This window comes from Myotis myotis, unplaced genomic scaffold (genome assembly GCF_014108235.1).
Source record: "Myotis myotis isolate mMyoMyo1 unplaced genomic scaffold, mMyoMyo1.p scaffold_m19_p_18, whole genome shotgun sequence".
In the NCBI taxonomy this organism is placed as follows: Eukaryota; Metazoa; Chordata; class Mammalia; order Chiroptera; family Vespertilionidae; genus Myotis; species Myotis myotis.
In genome coordinates, this window is record NW_023416322.1 from 15632566 (window position 1) to 15646525 (window position 13960).

Consider the following 13960-nt stretch of genomic DNA (forward strand, 5'->3'; position numbering starts at 1 on the left):
CAATGAATGTTCGTGAGAAGAATGAATTTATGGAGCAACATAACACTGGGGTTGTGTATTCCTCTTTTTTATCCTAGCTCTAAGTTCGACTTCCAGAGTGGTGAGCTGCCCTTGGTACTTTTCAATGTAACATCACATTTCAAGAATGAGAGAGTGGCCACTGGTTGACTCGGGCTGGCCATGCAAGGAAGGTCTCAGCCCCTTAGCGCCAGGCCGCTCTGCCTCTCAAGGGGCAGGCAGCAGTAGACCAGCTGTATAAGGGCTTTCCTATTTACCGCCTCACCATATGCAGTGGGCACCAAAGTAAGTGACTTTTTTCATGGGAGGAAGTCAAGGACACAGGACTCAGAGATGGGCGCAGGATCACACAACAGATCTGTGGCCCACTGGGTTCAGGCCCTCAGAGTACGAACGCCCAGGCAAATATGCAAACGTTAGTCCTTGGACCTCCGTGGTCTGTGCCATTGGGCTACTGCGTGTAGGTGGGTGGGCAGGCCAGACCAAGGGTACTTCCCCTGACCGCTCTGCTTTTGCAAATTTTGTTGGAACAAAGGATGCCTTGGCCAAAAGAAAGGTTTTAAAATCACTAAACCAGAACATCTTCATCGTGAATTAAAGGTCGGAAATTAAAGCGATGATTTCTATCCAGACAGAAGGTCAGAAATTAAAAGGTCAGACATGAAAGCGATGATTTCTATCCAGACAGAAGGTTTAGCGCATTATTTTGTTTTCTTTCTCCCCCTTTCTCGCCGCAGGTTAACTGCAACGGCTTCACAATTGAGGATGAGGAACTGTCTCATTTGGGATCAGCAATATTTCCCGAGTAGGCTGAGTTTGACTTCTTTTCTTTTTACTTATTTAACGCTAATTTGATTTTTTTTTTAAAAAAAAATATAGCCTACGTAACTGCATGTGACAGACATGGAACTCCAAGTGAATTAAGACACCTTTTTAATTCTGCCAGATTTCAGCATGTTTCCCCTACGTTTAGGGAGCCGAAGGTAGTTGTTAAGAGAACTGCTACGTGTTAAGTCCTGCCCGGTCTGTTATTAGAGAGCTGTTATTAAAGAATGTTTTACAGTGTGCCCTGCTGAGAAATGTGCATTTTTGCATATCGGCGGTTATGGAAATCTCTGGGTTTCTTGCACTTGAAGTGAAACATTAATTGCCAACCAACAACTGGCCACAGGCTGACGTGGAGACTATATGAGCTGCTTCTCCATCTGTCCTGTTTGAAAAATACCTGTACAGGAACAGCGCAGCTGGGAGAGAGTGAACTAAAGCAGTGAGCGAGGGGGGAATGTCAGAGAACTGTCGGAGTTTCGCTTCCTTCAGGAATGCTTCATTCAGGAGAGGCTAGCCAGCTGACACATGGAGATCCCGGCAGCCCTGACGTTCATGGATTGCCAAGAATGGCTTTGCCGTGGTCTCTTTGATGGAATGAGTATTTTCACCAAAATGCTTCAGTCCCATGAAATCAAGCCCTGGCTTCCCAGAGGGCACCAGGAGCCTTCCTGCATCCCTGTCTGAATCAATACACGTTATCCTGTCTGAAATGACCTTGCTTAGTACTCACTACAGGGGCTTCTGGCTTTAGGTCAAAGCCATTGCAGGAAACCTTGACCCGCACGCCTTTGCATGGATGACGGGTGAGCTCCTGGGGTGTTTGTCTGGTGTCACCCAGCTCTGAGCATCCTGCGGGTCTGAGGGATACAGGTTCCCAGGCAGCCATCATGGGCGTTCCTGAACCACGGAAACAAAGCGTGTAGCCCCATGATCATACCGTTCCTGGGGCCACAATGCTGTCCTCTGTGGTTTGAATTCCGATGGTGAGGAAAGAAGTGTTTGGGGAAGAAGCTCTTTTGGACATTTGCCCTTGAGAAGAGGAGAAAGGCCACCCTCCTCAGGGGGCTGGTGTTGACCCCTTCAGACCTGAAATGAACTCGATGTCTCCGCTCAGCCTCTAAGGTCAGGGGGAAAGCAGGCGCGGAGGGGTATTGTCTGAGGTTTCACGCTTTTCAGTGATTGCCAAAAAAATAACGATGCCCAGAGCAGGAGTTGTTCTAGGTTCTTGGCCTTAGCATTCCCCTACCTTCTTCCTTCAGAGGACACCGAGGTGTGTGTTTTCAAATGGAGAACTGAATACTTCTTCTGCAGGATGGTTCTAGAGCTCTGCTTTTCCATTGCTGACGGCTTCCTGTGCATGTGTTTATGGGATTTCCCAGGGCCCGATCCCTGTGCACCACTTGCCAGTAAGCCCTATGGGCTGCGGTGCAGGGGGAGAGGTGCTGCCCGCCGTCCCAGACTCAGGGCCACCACCGACTTCACTCAGACCTCTCAGCACCTGGCGCCGGAGGAGGCTGCCTCCCTCCCCCGCTACACGGCAAGCCCGGGGTGGCCCATCCTCTTTGCTTTTTTTTGTGTATTCTTGGGGCAAACGGGAGAGGGCTTTTGGTGGCTGAGGGTTCAGGCAAGTAGCCCCCAGAGCCATGGGACATATGGATGCGAATGCCCACATGAGCCCCGGTTTGCAGACAGTTTTAATTGGGGGAAAAATCCCTTTGGACTGAAATCAATTGGGCATTGTGATTTCAAAGGCAGCATTTTCAGAGATCAAGCATTTTCCCCTGTAGTTTAGAAATTTCTGTTCTCAGAACTTTGACCTTGATATAATCAGAAAGCTCAAAGCCCCTCGCATAGGCGCGTCTCTGTCCTCGCGTCCCTGAAAAGCAGGCCGTGAGCAGCAGGTGCCGCGTGTCCCAATTTCCCCGATGAGGACACGGAGGGGCAGGGACTCACACGGGCTTCTCCGGGTCTCTCGGAGGATCACAAGCCCTCACTTAGGAAGATGGCACCTCCCCGATGTGATTTCTCAACACCGGCAGAAAACACGTTAGAGAGAATCCACTAATATAAAAAGCGGCTTGGAAATGACCGCCCGCTTGTCTCGAAGAGTGTACAGTGAGTTGCAGTTCACTGTAGGTGTTGGGTTGTGAGCCAGGAATTCTTGTTGCCATTTTTTGTCATTGTGTGTGTTTTTGTTTCGGGCTTAGATGACACTATTTTGTTTTTGTTTTTGTGTGTGTGTGTGTGTGTGTGTGTGTGTGTGTGTTTTAAAAAATATATTTTTATTGATTTCATAGAGAAAGGGAGAGGGAGAGAGAGAGATATAGAAACAGCCATATTCAGAGTGAATCATTGATCGGCTGCCTTCCTGCATGCCCCCCACTGGGGACCACGCCCACAACCCAGGCATGTATGTGCTCTGACTGGAAATTGAACCCTGATCTCCTGATTCAATAGGTAATGCTCAACCATTGGGCCACACCGGCTGGTTTTAGATGTCACTATTTTGAACGGCACATTTTACTTTTCAATACTGTGAAAGTTTAAGATGATCAGTGAATGCAGAAAAATCTCTTAGAATATGATGGCCAGCTCTTAGGTTTGTTTGTTAACGTCCTGCAAAGACCAAGTTACTGCGGCTTAGCAAGGAAGTAGGTAAGGTTTACCTAGACCCGTGGTCGGCAAACTGCGGCTCGCGAGCCACATGCAGCTCTTTGGCCCCTTGAGTGTGGCTCTTCCTAAGCCTTAGGAGTACTCTAATTAAGTTAATAACAATGTACCTACCTATATAGTTTAAGTTTAAAAAATTTGGCTCTCAAAAGAAATTTCAATCGTTGTACTGTTGATATTTGGCTGTGTTGACTAATAGGTTTGCCGACCACTGACCTAGACTGTCAGCCTATTGAGCACATTGGTTTTCTCTTCTGATTGACAGCGTGGCATTGATGAATCACAGTTGTTGCCCCAATGTCATTGTGACCTACAAGGGGACCCTGGCGGAAGTCAGAGCCGTGCAGGAAATCTGCCCGGGAGACGAGGTGAGTGCGTGGCGTGGGTGGGTGGCTGGGGCGGCGTGCAGACAGCTGTTTCCAGAGGCAGGGCAGAGAACTCTCTGGGTGAGACGGGCTGGGAGGGGTGGGTCCCCAGGCCTCCCAGGGTCAATGTTCAGATCCGTGACCTGTGGCTCGGAGTCCCATGCGTTTGGCTCCCACTTGGTGCTTGCCATTTCCATCCAAGAGAAAACAGGAAAGAAAAGCTGTGAGTGACGTTCCCCACAGAGGCGTGTAGAAGATTTATAGAGAAAGGAGACGGCAAAGGGAGCAGAATGAAGTTCCGGATCGCCTGTGGAGTCCGTATCCCCACCACCAAACAGTGGAGTTGGAGCTTTTCTTAAAATTAGTGAATTTTGACCTATTTTTCTCCCTCCCACAAAAGGCCAAAAGCATTGTTATCTAAAAGAAAACAGCCACCAGTAGCTAAAGAATTACAACTCCAGCCCTGGCCACGTGGCTCACTTGGGTGGAAAATGGTCCCGTAAACCAAAAAAGGTTTCGGGTTCAATCCCAGGTTGGTTGGGGCACGTACAGGAGGCAAGTGATTGATGTTTCTCTCTCACACCGATGTCTGTCTCCCTCTTTCTCTCTTTCTCCCTTTCCCTCTCTCTAAAGTCAATAAACATATCCTCAGGTGAGGATAAAATAAATTTTAAAAAGTGACAACTCCAAATGACATATCCGCCCTTCAAGTCCTCTCAAGTCCGCACGTGAACTTGGGAGAGTTCGCTGTGTAGGGATGTAGTTCGGCCGGCCGGCCAGCTGTGCACACTGATAGGGCAAGTGGAGGCAGCCCGTGGCCAGGAGGCACCTGCAGCTCCCTCCTCCTCACGTGGGGGCGAGGCGAGGACCAGGTGCTCGGCCACGGCTCGGCAGCGCCCTGTCCCTTCCCGCCGGCCTAGCCTATCGCTGGCTGCGGGCTATCTGTCCAGATGTAAGTGATACCAAAAGGAAATAAATGAGTGAGTTTTTAGGGATGATGATGACACACTGTGGGCTAGACCTCAGTTTAATAATATTACATACTATTTTGAGGAGCCTGTGTGGACTTTAGGTGTGAAACATAACATTCAGTGTGCTGAACGATGAAGGCCTTGGTTTCTCGGCTGTTGTCAGCCAACCCCGAGCTGAACTGAGATGTTCTTTGCTCAGTTCATCACGACGAGGGTATCGAGCGTGGGGTCGCAGTATCTTGGTTTCTGGATATCTTGTGGAGACCATCCGGGTCCCTTTTTGGGTAAAACATGCCATTGCAGTCGGTGAGAATGGACATCACCGGGCCTAGGGCTCCTGTGGGCTGAGGAGAGACAGGAGCAGTGGCACTGAGCGGCCTCTGTCGCCATCTTCTGGCTCTTCTGCTTGTTGCACGACGTGGCCCTGGGTCATTTTAAAGAAATGAGGCAGGAGGCTCCTGCCACGGAGGCCAGCGGGACGCGCTCCTGTTGGTTTGCCCTCCTGGACTCTCACAGATCTGCAATGCACTAACCTCATTTGGGGGAAGGCACTGATTTGGAGGTGACCTGCCCTTCACAGAGGAAGGAGCCCATTCCCCAGGGCATCGATGAGCCTCGAGGTCCCCATGACTGCCCTCTGGGGTGGACAGAGCTTGGCAGCCCCTGCAAGTGCCCCCTGCCTGCCCACCAGTGCCCGAGGCTCCTGGCACGTGGACGGCTTTGTGCCATCCATCTGTGCAGTCAGACATTTGCCTGATGGTGTGGGATGAGCAGCGAGTCCCGTCCCAGGGAGTAGATTATGGACAGTCAAATGCCGTCTCCTCCATATGCTCCCAGGCTCATTAGGACCCATTAGGAAAAGCAAGGACCGCAGACCCCGAGGAGCCCCCGGGTGAGACTTTCCCAGGTTCTCTGGCCCCGCTGGGTGAGGCCGCAGCATGCCAGGCTCCAAGAGGCTGCGCACTGTCCCAGCCTGCCGGGCCCAGCTTCTTGCTCCATCGCCAGCAGATGGAAGGAGAAAGGGAAACAGATCAATAATGCAGCTAAGCCGTCAGCTTGTGAAATAAGAGAGGCCGGGCAGAGAGAGCCCGGGGCCAGTCCCAGGGGTGAGGGGAGCCTTTGCCCAGTGGGGCTCTGCCTCTCCCTCCCGCTGGGACCAAGGCCAGCTTGCTCTCTGGTGGGGGAGGCTGGGCGGTTGCTTTCAGGGCTCCCCGTTCCCTGTGTTAGGGGCTCCTTGGTTCTGGGGAAGGCGGGAAGGGACGCCCTCTCTCTCCCCCGCAAGCAGGTGGATGACATGGGGGGTTGGGCGTTTAAGTGTGTCCATCCTGAACGGTGGCCGTCCTCTGCGTCTGCCCCCGCAAGGACACCACCACGGACGCTGGCAGAGCCACAGGAAGGCTGAGGAGCAAGGGGACCTGTGGCAGGCTGCAACGGGCACTCTTTGGACCCCCTTAGGTTTTCACCAGCTACATTGACCTCCTGTATCCCACAGAAGACAGGAATGACCGGTTACGAGATTCTTACTTCTTCACCTGCGAGTGCCAGGAGTGCACCACCAAAGACAAGGTGAGCTCCCTGCTGACGCGCGGGGCAAAGGTGCGGACTGGACTCTGTCGCAGGGCCTCTCTGCCAAACCAATGCCCCCCCATGTGACTCGGGGGTCTCCGCCCACGGGGTTTCTGACCCTTTAAATGCACCTCCCTGAGACAGTCCAGGGGATCCAGTTCCACCAGGTCTCTGTCCAAGCCTGATGACAACGTTTCCATTGCTCTGCACCAAGGAGAGAAGCACGTGCCCAGGTGTTTTCCTTGAAAAGAAACGACTGCTCAAAAGAGGGAGGGGAGAGGAGGGGAGGGAAAAGCACGTGAGCACAGCTTCCGGGCTCCCAACCTGTTCAGAGTACGTGGGATTTTCTCTGCATCGCCCCGATTATTTCGTCCAGGCCGCCCCTCCTCATTCTAGTCTAGTCTCTTGATTCGTAGATATCGGAACACACGTGTTCTAGGTGTCCTGCCCAGATGAGGATTGTCTAGAAAATAATTTGGGTGGGGTTTTTTTTTTTTTTGATAGAAAGGTAAAGGTGTGTTGAATTTCTCTTAGATCCATCGCCTGATTCCCTTTTGTAACTTTTGAGTGGGCAGGCCAGCACCTCTGCCTGGGAGAATGCACTATTCCAGAGGTTTCCCCATCAGGGTGGTTTCCGGGGGGGAGGTGACGCCTTTTATTTGTGGACATTTCCCTCAGGATAAGGCCAAGGTGAAAATCCGGAAGCTCAACGACCCCCCCAAGGCAGAGGCCATCCGGGACATGGTCCGATACGCGCGCAACGTCATCGAGGAGTTCCGGAGGGCCAAGCACTACAAGTATATCCTTGACAGCTGTGGGGCGTTCACCTGCATGAGGTGCTGGAGAGGTGGGAGGAGGGAGCAGGGGAGGGGTCGCAGGTGCTGGATGTCTGAGGAAGACTGTCCCCCGGTAAACGGGTGAAGGCTCACTGACCACCCATGACTTGGTGTCAACCACATCAGTGTCTAATGTCGATCTTATTTCTTACTTCTCTTTGCATGGCTACTTTGGCCAGGAGCTCAATGTGGTGGATGTGCTTTTGTCTAAAACTACGGAGAATGGTTCTTTGAAGGTGCTCATTTTGGGGGCACTTCTTTGGGCACAGTGCCAGGGCTTGGCTTATATTGCCTCACCTGGTCATCGCCCTGTATTAGATACAGATAATTTGCCCAAAGGACACAGCTCCCCGGCAGACCCAGGACTCTGCCCCACGTCTGCTGGCCACCACAACCCATATTCCTAAAGCATTGCCTTGGGAGTTGAAAAGGCATGAGATACTTTATACTACGGGAAGCACTCAAACCAAGTGAAAGAAAGTTGGAGAAAGGCACGTTTATTTCTCAGCGTGGGAAAGAACTTTCCCAGCGTGGGGACTTCTTCCTTAAAAATGCTTCAGCTCAGCCTTGAGGGTTTACATGTAAGGAGAAGACTCCAGATTGCTGATTCTAATCAACATTGTTTACAGCTGATCTGAGGGTCTGGTGCCTGTGGCTGAAGTTCTTCTGTTGTATTTTAGCAGCTGAGGTCTTCAGATTTTCCCATTTGTTTCTTGAAGAAAAAATGTGATTCCTTTCCCTTTTGGTTGGCTTTCTGTAATTGACCTTTTCAGAGGGAATGGACTAAATGATTCCTTGGACCCAGTCTGCCTTGGGAGCTCTCCCAGCCTGCGTGGGCCCGCCAGTCATTTCCTTGACTCCACTGCACCCCCTAGCGAGCTGCTGGAGATCTGCGAGCTCAGCCAGGAGAAGATGAGCTCGGTGTTTGAGGACAGTAACGTGTATATGCTGCACATGATGTACCAGGCCATGGGCGTCTGCTTGTACATCCAGGACTGGGAGGGAGCGCTGCGATACGGACAGAAAATCATTAAGCCCTACAGGTGATTGCCGTGGCCATGCCGACCACCTTCGCACGGAACGGCGCCCGGTGGTTTGGAGGGCGTACCTAGGCGGTTTTGCCTTCTCCCTGCCCCGTGTTGGAGCATGCCCAGACCAGCTTTCTCTTCTCTGCACCCACATCCGGAGGTACAGGGGCAGGGTGCTGCTCCCGTGGGTCCTGCCTGTCCCCTCCACCATCTGGGAGAGACACGTAGGATGGCAGGTAGAGGTTTTGCAGGGGTTGCTGGCGCTAGATTAGTCCCAGGACCTCCCCAGGTGCTATTCATTGTACCTATTTCAGGCCAGTATTTAAAAGCCACCTGTTTTGTTTCTTTCCATCATTATTCACACTCTCCCCTCATGTTTTCCTAAACTGCAGCCCAGGTTGCTATTGAGGAAACTTTGGGGCCATTGGATTGGCTGTGGTTATTCAATATCCCCCCTGGGTTTGAAGAAATCAAGCTGGGTTTTACCTGATGGTAATAATGACTATCAGCAACGGGGCAGTTTCCTGTTGAGGGGTTATTAACCCTTAGGTTGGGTCACAGATGGAGGCCATGGCATTGTCCTCTGGCTCTGACCAGCCCAGCGGTTCTCAACCTGTGGGTCGCGACCCCTTTGGTGGTCGAACGACTCTTTCACAGGGTCACCTAAGACCATCCTGCATATCCGATATTTACATTACGATTCACAACAGTAGCAACATTACAGTTATGAAGTAGCAACGAAAATAATTTTATGGTTGGGTCACAACATGAGGAACTGTATTTAAAGGGCCAGGAGGTTGAGAACCACTGGACTAGCCACTTCGGGGCTGGGGCAGCCTGGATCAGATCCCTGGGGTGCTTGTTAAACACGTTTCCAGTTTGCATTGCCAGGATCGCCTCAAGACCAAGTGGGTCAGAATCTGGGCACTGGACCGGAAATCCCTGTGTTCCAGAAGCACCCCAGGTGTTTCTCGCGAGTGTGAGAAGCCCTCAGTTCACGTTCTGAGCTGAGGTTACTATTAAATTTGTGTCTGGTCTGAATGTTCACTGCCCAGCTGGCCCTCTACGTCCCCCACACTGCCCTGATTCGCCAGCAGGGGGAGCCCAAGGGGAAGCAGCTCCTAAAATCTGCTCGTAGAAACAGAATTTGCTACTTTGGGGATAATCGCAAAGCCTATCCTTCTTCTCCCTGTGGATGAGGAAGTCCTGTGGTCTCATGCACACTTTCCTCTGTGAGATCTGGCGGAGGAGAAGGGGAAGGAGAAGGAGAAGGAATGAGATCATCTCAGCCTTGCCATTTCTCTCCCAGCAGGAACTGGCTTTGCTGGATCCTTCCTGAGTGTAGTGAACCCCAGTCCTGGTCTTCTGGAGGCAGTTGGGGTGCGGGGACAGCATTGCCCCAGAGCCTGGCCCCTGCTCAGGAATACAGCCAGAATGCGTGTCTTTTGGGCGAATCTTGAGAGTAGAGCAGTACCAACCAGGCTGTAAAGAAACACCTCCTACACACACCCCCAACACACATCCTCTCGCCTGCTGTTCTCTCTGTTCCAGGGACAGGGCTCTCTTCTAGGCGAGCCCCATCTGTCATTCAGCCATTGGTTAAAACCAGACGGCAAGTGCCCACGATGTATGTATAAAGCTCTACTGGACAGCAGAGAAAGAGTATCTAGAGGAAATGGGAGGTGTTCTCCTGGCTTCAGAGCTTAGAGCAGTGGTTCTCAACCCTCTGGCCCTTTAAATACAGTTCCTCATGTTGTGACCCAACCATAACATTATTTTCGTTGCTACTTCATCACTGTCATGTTGCTACTGTTGTGAATCATAATGTAAATATCTGATATGCAGGATGGTCTTAGGCGACCCCTGTGAAAGGGTCGTTCGACCGCCAAAGGGGTCGCGACCCACAGGTTGAGAACCGCTGGCTTAGCGTTTTGGTATCATAGAGGGTGATTCAAAGCTGGGGTCTCGAGGCATATCAGTGTATGTCTTTTAGTATACTATCTCTTTAATAGGAGGGGACAGGCCCCATGCCCTCATTATAGGGAATTTACCCGAAAAGTTGGTTTCCCAATGCCCTGCTTTGTGTGCACCTAAAACAAAAATCTGATGAGGATTGGATGTCTTGTTTGTAACTATTTTTTGTATAGAATTTCTCCCGCAGTTTCTTATGTAGCTTTTCAGAAACACACAGACTGCATTAAATGAAGTGCCTCCAGGTGATCCCCGGGGCTGACCATTCACAGTCTCCGCCCACACCTGCCGGGTGGGAGGGGCGTGGCTTCCGTGGGGTGGCACCACCAGCTCAGCAGCCACGCAGCCTGTGCCCGGCCTGTGTGCTGCCCGGCGTCTTCTGACATGGTGGCCTGTTGTCTCTTCTCCCCTTCCAGCAAGCATTACCCGCTGTACTCCCTCAACGTGGCCTCCATGTGGCTGAAGCTGGGAAGGCTGTACATGGGCCTGGAGAACCGAGCTGCCGGAGAGAAAGCCCTGCGGAAGGTACGTCTGAGACCCGAGGCTCGGCTTCTCGGTCCTGCCCGGCCTCCTCAGCATCCTTTCTTCATCCCTCGCGAGGCTCTTGACCCCCCTCTGGCCATGGCAGTGGGCGGTGTGGGTTCGGCAGATGGGGGTGGAGTAATTGAGCCTTTGTTAGTTGGCGTCCAGGCCCTCCTGTGAGGAGGGGTGCACACGTGGGGAGGGGTCGGCCCACACCTGGGAGACCACACTGCCTGTTCTGTGCCGTGGGCAGAGGCCATGAGGTAGGTGAGTTCCATCCCAGGACCCTGACATGTGGCTTTTCTTTTAATTCTCACGAAAATGAGATATTTCTGATAAAGAAATTGAGATGCGAACAGGTTAAGTAATTAGCCTCAGGTATGTGCTGGGGCCTTGATTAAACGGGCCTTTCTGAGTCGAAGGCTTCAGCTCCCCCAACTCATGTTTTGACTAGCAGGCAGGGAAACCAGGAAACCAGGACCCTGGGCAGCACCCGCCGGCCACCCAGTGTCTGACAGCGGCCCTGTGCTGCCCGTGGGAGAGGCTGAGCCCACCTCACAGCAGTGCAAGTGTACCATAGACTGTCCTGGTCGTTTATGTAGAAGTTAACAGTTGATAGCATGTAACCTTTGGGACAGCCTGTTTACTCCTGTCAGAGAATGCTTGTAAAAGTTGGGGCCACCAACTAGCCCAGAATCCCAGTCCTCCAGATTCCCCAAACCTTCCCAGACTATTGGGGAACACGGGAGTGAGGTCCGAATCCCACATGCGAGGGTCAGGGCCCCGCCAGGCTAGGAGTGTGAGTTAAGTATAACATTTTCCTTTTCTAAACCAGTGAATCTGTCTGTTTATCGCCTTAGTTACTTGGGGGGAAATTAACCTGTTAGGTCAGAATTGCAATGGGCTGGTAGGTAATTAAGTACAAGGTCAAAGAAGGGTAGGGTAGATTTGAGCAAGGAATGAATGTGAGTCATGAAAGGAATGCGGAGGGTGAGGGGAGGCATCTAACAGGTGATTCCTAAAAAAAACCCCGACAGGTGATCCCAAAAGACCTGCACTCTTCCTTGGCCTGCCTCCTATTGGCTTGGGATCTAGGAACAGAGTGGTACAGTAGAAAGAATGCTGTCATAAGTCACAGGCCATCAAAAATCTCGCTTGGGAGAATGGGAGTAATTTGAGTTTTTCTATGAGTAATATGGTTGAGTACAAAGGAGCAAAATAAATTCTTATTCAATATGTTCTCTCTATATGCCAGGCACTAGTCCAAACACTTGATGTGCATTAACTCTGAGAGGCAGAGTGGTTAAGTAAATTGCCCAAGGCCACACAGCTAGGAAGCAATGGAGCCACTGGAGACTTTTGCACTTGATATCGCTTCACTCTAAACCTTATTTAATACATTCTCTCTAACTTCCAAAGTGAAACTTGCAGCGATTTTTAGGTTTGTTTGGGTTTTTTTTAAGAATATGTATTAAGAGGAAAGCATGAACTTTTTGAAAGGGAAAAATGGTTTCGTCATGTCTTACAAATTAGTAATGTAACCTTAAAATCAAACAGGTTTGATGTAAAGTTCACTGTGACTTTTCTGTTCCAGCATAGCTGTTTACTTGGCTGACTGTAGCCAAATGCATCCCTAAAGCATTTTTTACTCAAATCTTAGAATATTGGGGCAAAAAAATGTCATGCAATCCATTTCTCTGTATCGTTTCTTCAGCTATTGCAGTGGTAGAAACTGGGTGACTCTTTGGTTACTAGATAATCTTGCCCTTTTTCAGAATCCTCACCTGAGGATATGTGTGTTTTTTTTAATTTTTAAAAAATATGTTTTTGATTTCAGAGAGGAAGGATAGGGAGAGAGAGAGAGACATCAGTGATGAGAGAGAATCACTGATTGGCTGCCTCCTGCACACCCCCCACTGGGGATGGAGCCTGCAACCCGGGCATGTGCCCTTGACTGGAATCGAACCCAGGACCCTTCAGTCTGCAGGCTGATGCTCTATCCACTGAGCTGAACCAGCTAGGGCCTGAGGATATGTTTTTATTGATTTCAGAGGGAGAGGACAGGAGAGGGAGTGAGAGAGAAACATCAATCAGTTGTCTCCCCTATGTGCCCCAACCTAGGATCTAACCTGAAACCTAGGTATGTGCCCTGACTAGAAATAGAACCCACAACCTTTTGGTGTACGGGATGTCGCTCCAACCTACTGAGCCACCCTGCCAGGGCCTTTTCCCCCCCTTTGTGGAGCAGATGCTGGAGCGGGGTACAGGATCTGAAAGCCAGTTTGCCTCCTGCCTTTAAAGCAGAGAAGTCCAGCTGAATTCAAGTCAGCCCAGGTGCAGGTGCGAGGGGATGGGCGTCGGGCTCTTACCCCCTCTTTGTCTCTCTCTCCTAGGCCATGGCAATCATGGAAGTGGCTCACGGCAAAGATCATCCGTACATTTCTGAGATCAAACAGGAAATTGAAAGCCACTGAAACGATGCCAATGTGGCAGTTTTTATTTGAGTGCTCATGTAGAAACCTTCAAGGATTTGAATATTTCAAATCATATACATCACGCCTGCATTTCTGTAAAGTCATTGCCATGAAAACGCTGGGTGCACTTAAACCTTACACATGGCTCACTTGGAATTGGTCTTAATTTTAACCGTAAGATCACAGTCATTTTTTAATGCTTTTACCCCTAAGAGATGATGGCATGATTTCATGTATGATACTTTGGACAGGTTGAGTTTTGAAAAATGTGATTATTTTTTGCCCTTCATGCCTGTTATTTTAATGTGAACAAACCTGAATGATGAGAGAGAATAAAAAAGGGAATAGTACTTGAAGTTTGTGCTTCCTTTTGTCAGTGGGGAGGACTTCAGAGAGGTGGGGGAGCCCCATCGTGGAGTGGACAGGTCACCGCTGTTCTGTGTCAGTCAGTGAGCCAGGCCTCCCCTAGGAGGTGGGTCATGTGGCCACTTTAGCCTGAAGTTGCTTTCAGGGTTCAGCGCCTTTGGAGGAAGAAAGAGGGAAGATGCAGGAAGGGAAAAAAGGTGCCTGTGGAAAAGATGAAGACTAAGTACAATTTGGCAGTTACAAATGTCATGGGGATGTAAAGTTCCTCTCTGTACTGCTATGTCATCTCCTTCCTCTTGTCCATACACCCACATGCATCTCACACAGTTCACGGCACCCAGTGAG

At 50.6% G+C, this 13960-nt stretch overlaps 1 protein-coding gene across 1 annotated transcript in view; it reads left to right on the plus strand.

Moving 5' to 3' along the window:
* The window catches only part of SMYD2 (SET and MYND domain containing 2), a 51791-nt gene extending 38192 nt beyond the window's left edge, over positions 1-13599 (plus strand). The window contains exons 6-12 of the mRNA XM_036342269.1: positions 756-823; positions 3782-3884; positions 6308-6418; positions 7097-7217; positions 8123-8297; positions 10670-10778; positions 13169-13599. Coding sequence (XP_036198162.1) covers positions 756-823; positions 3782-3884; positions 6308-6418; positions 7097-7217; positions 8123-8297; positions 10670-10778; positions 13169-13249 — 768 coding nt within the window. The 3' untranslated portion in view covers positions 13250-13599. The remainder of the gene's footprint in view (positions 1-755; positions 824-3781; positions 3885-6307; positions 6419-7096; positions 7218-8122; positions 8298-10669; positions 10779-13168) is intronic.
* The last annotated feature ends 361 nt before the right edge of the window (positions 13600-13960 follow it).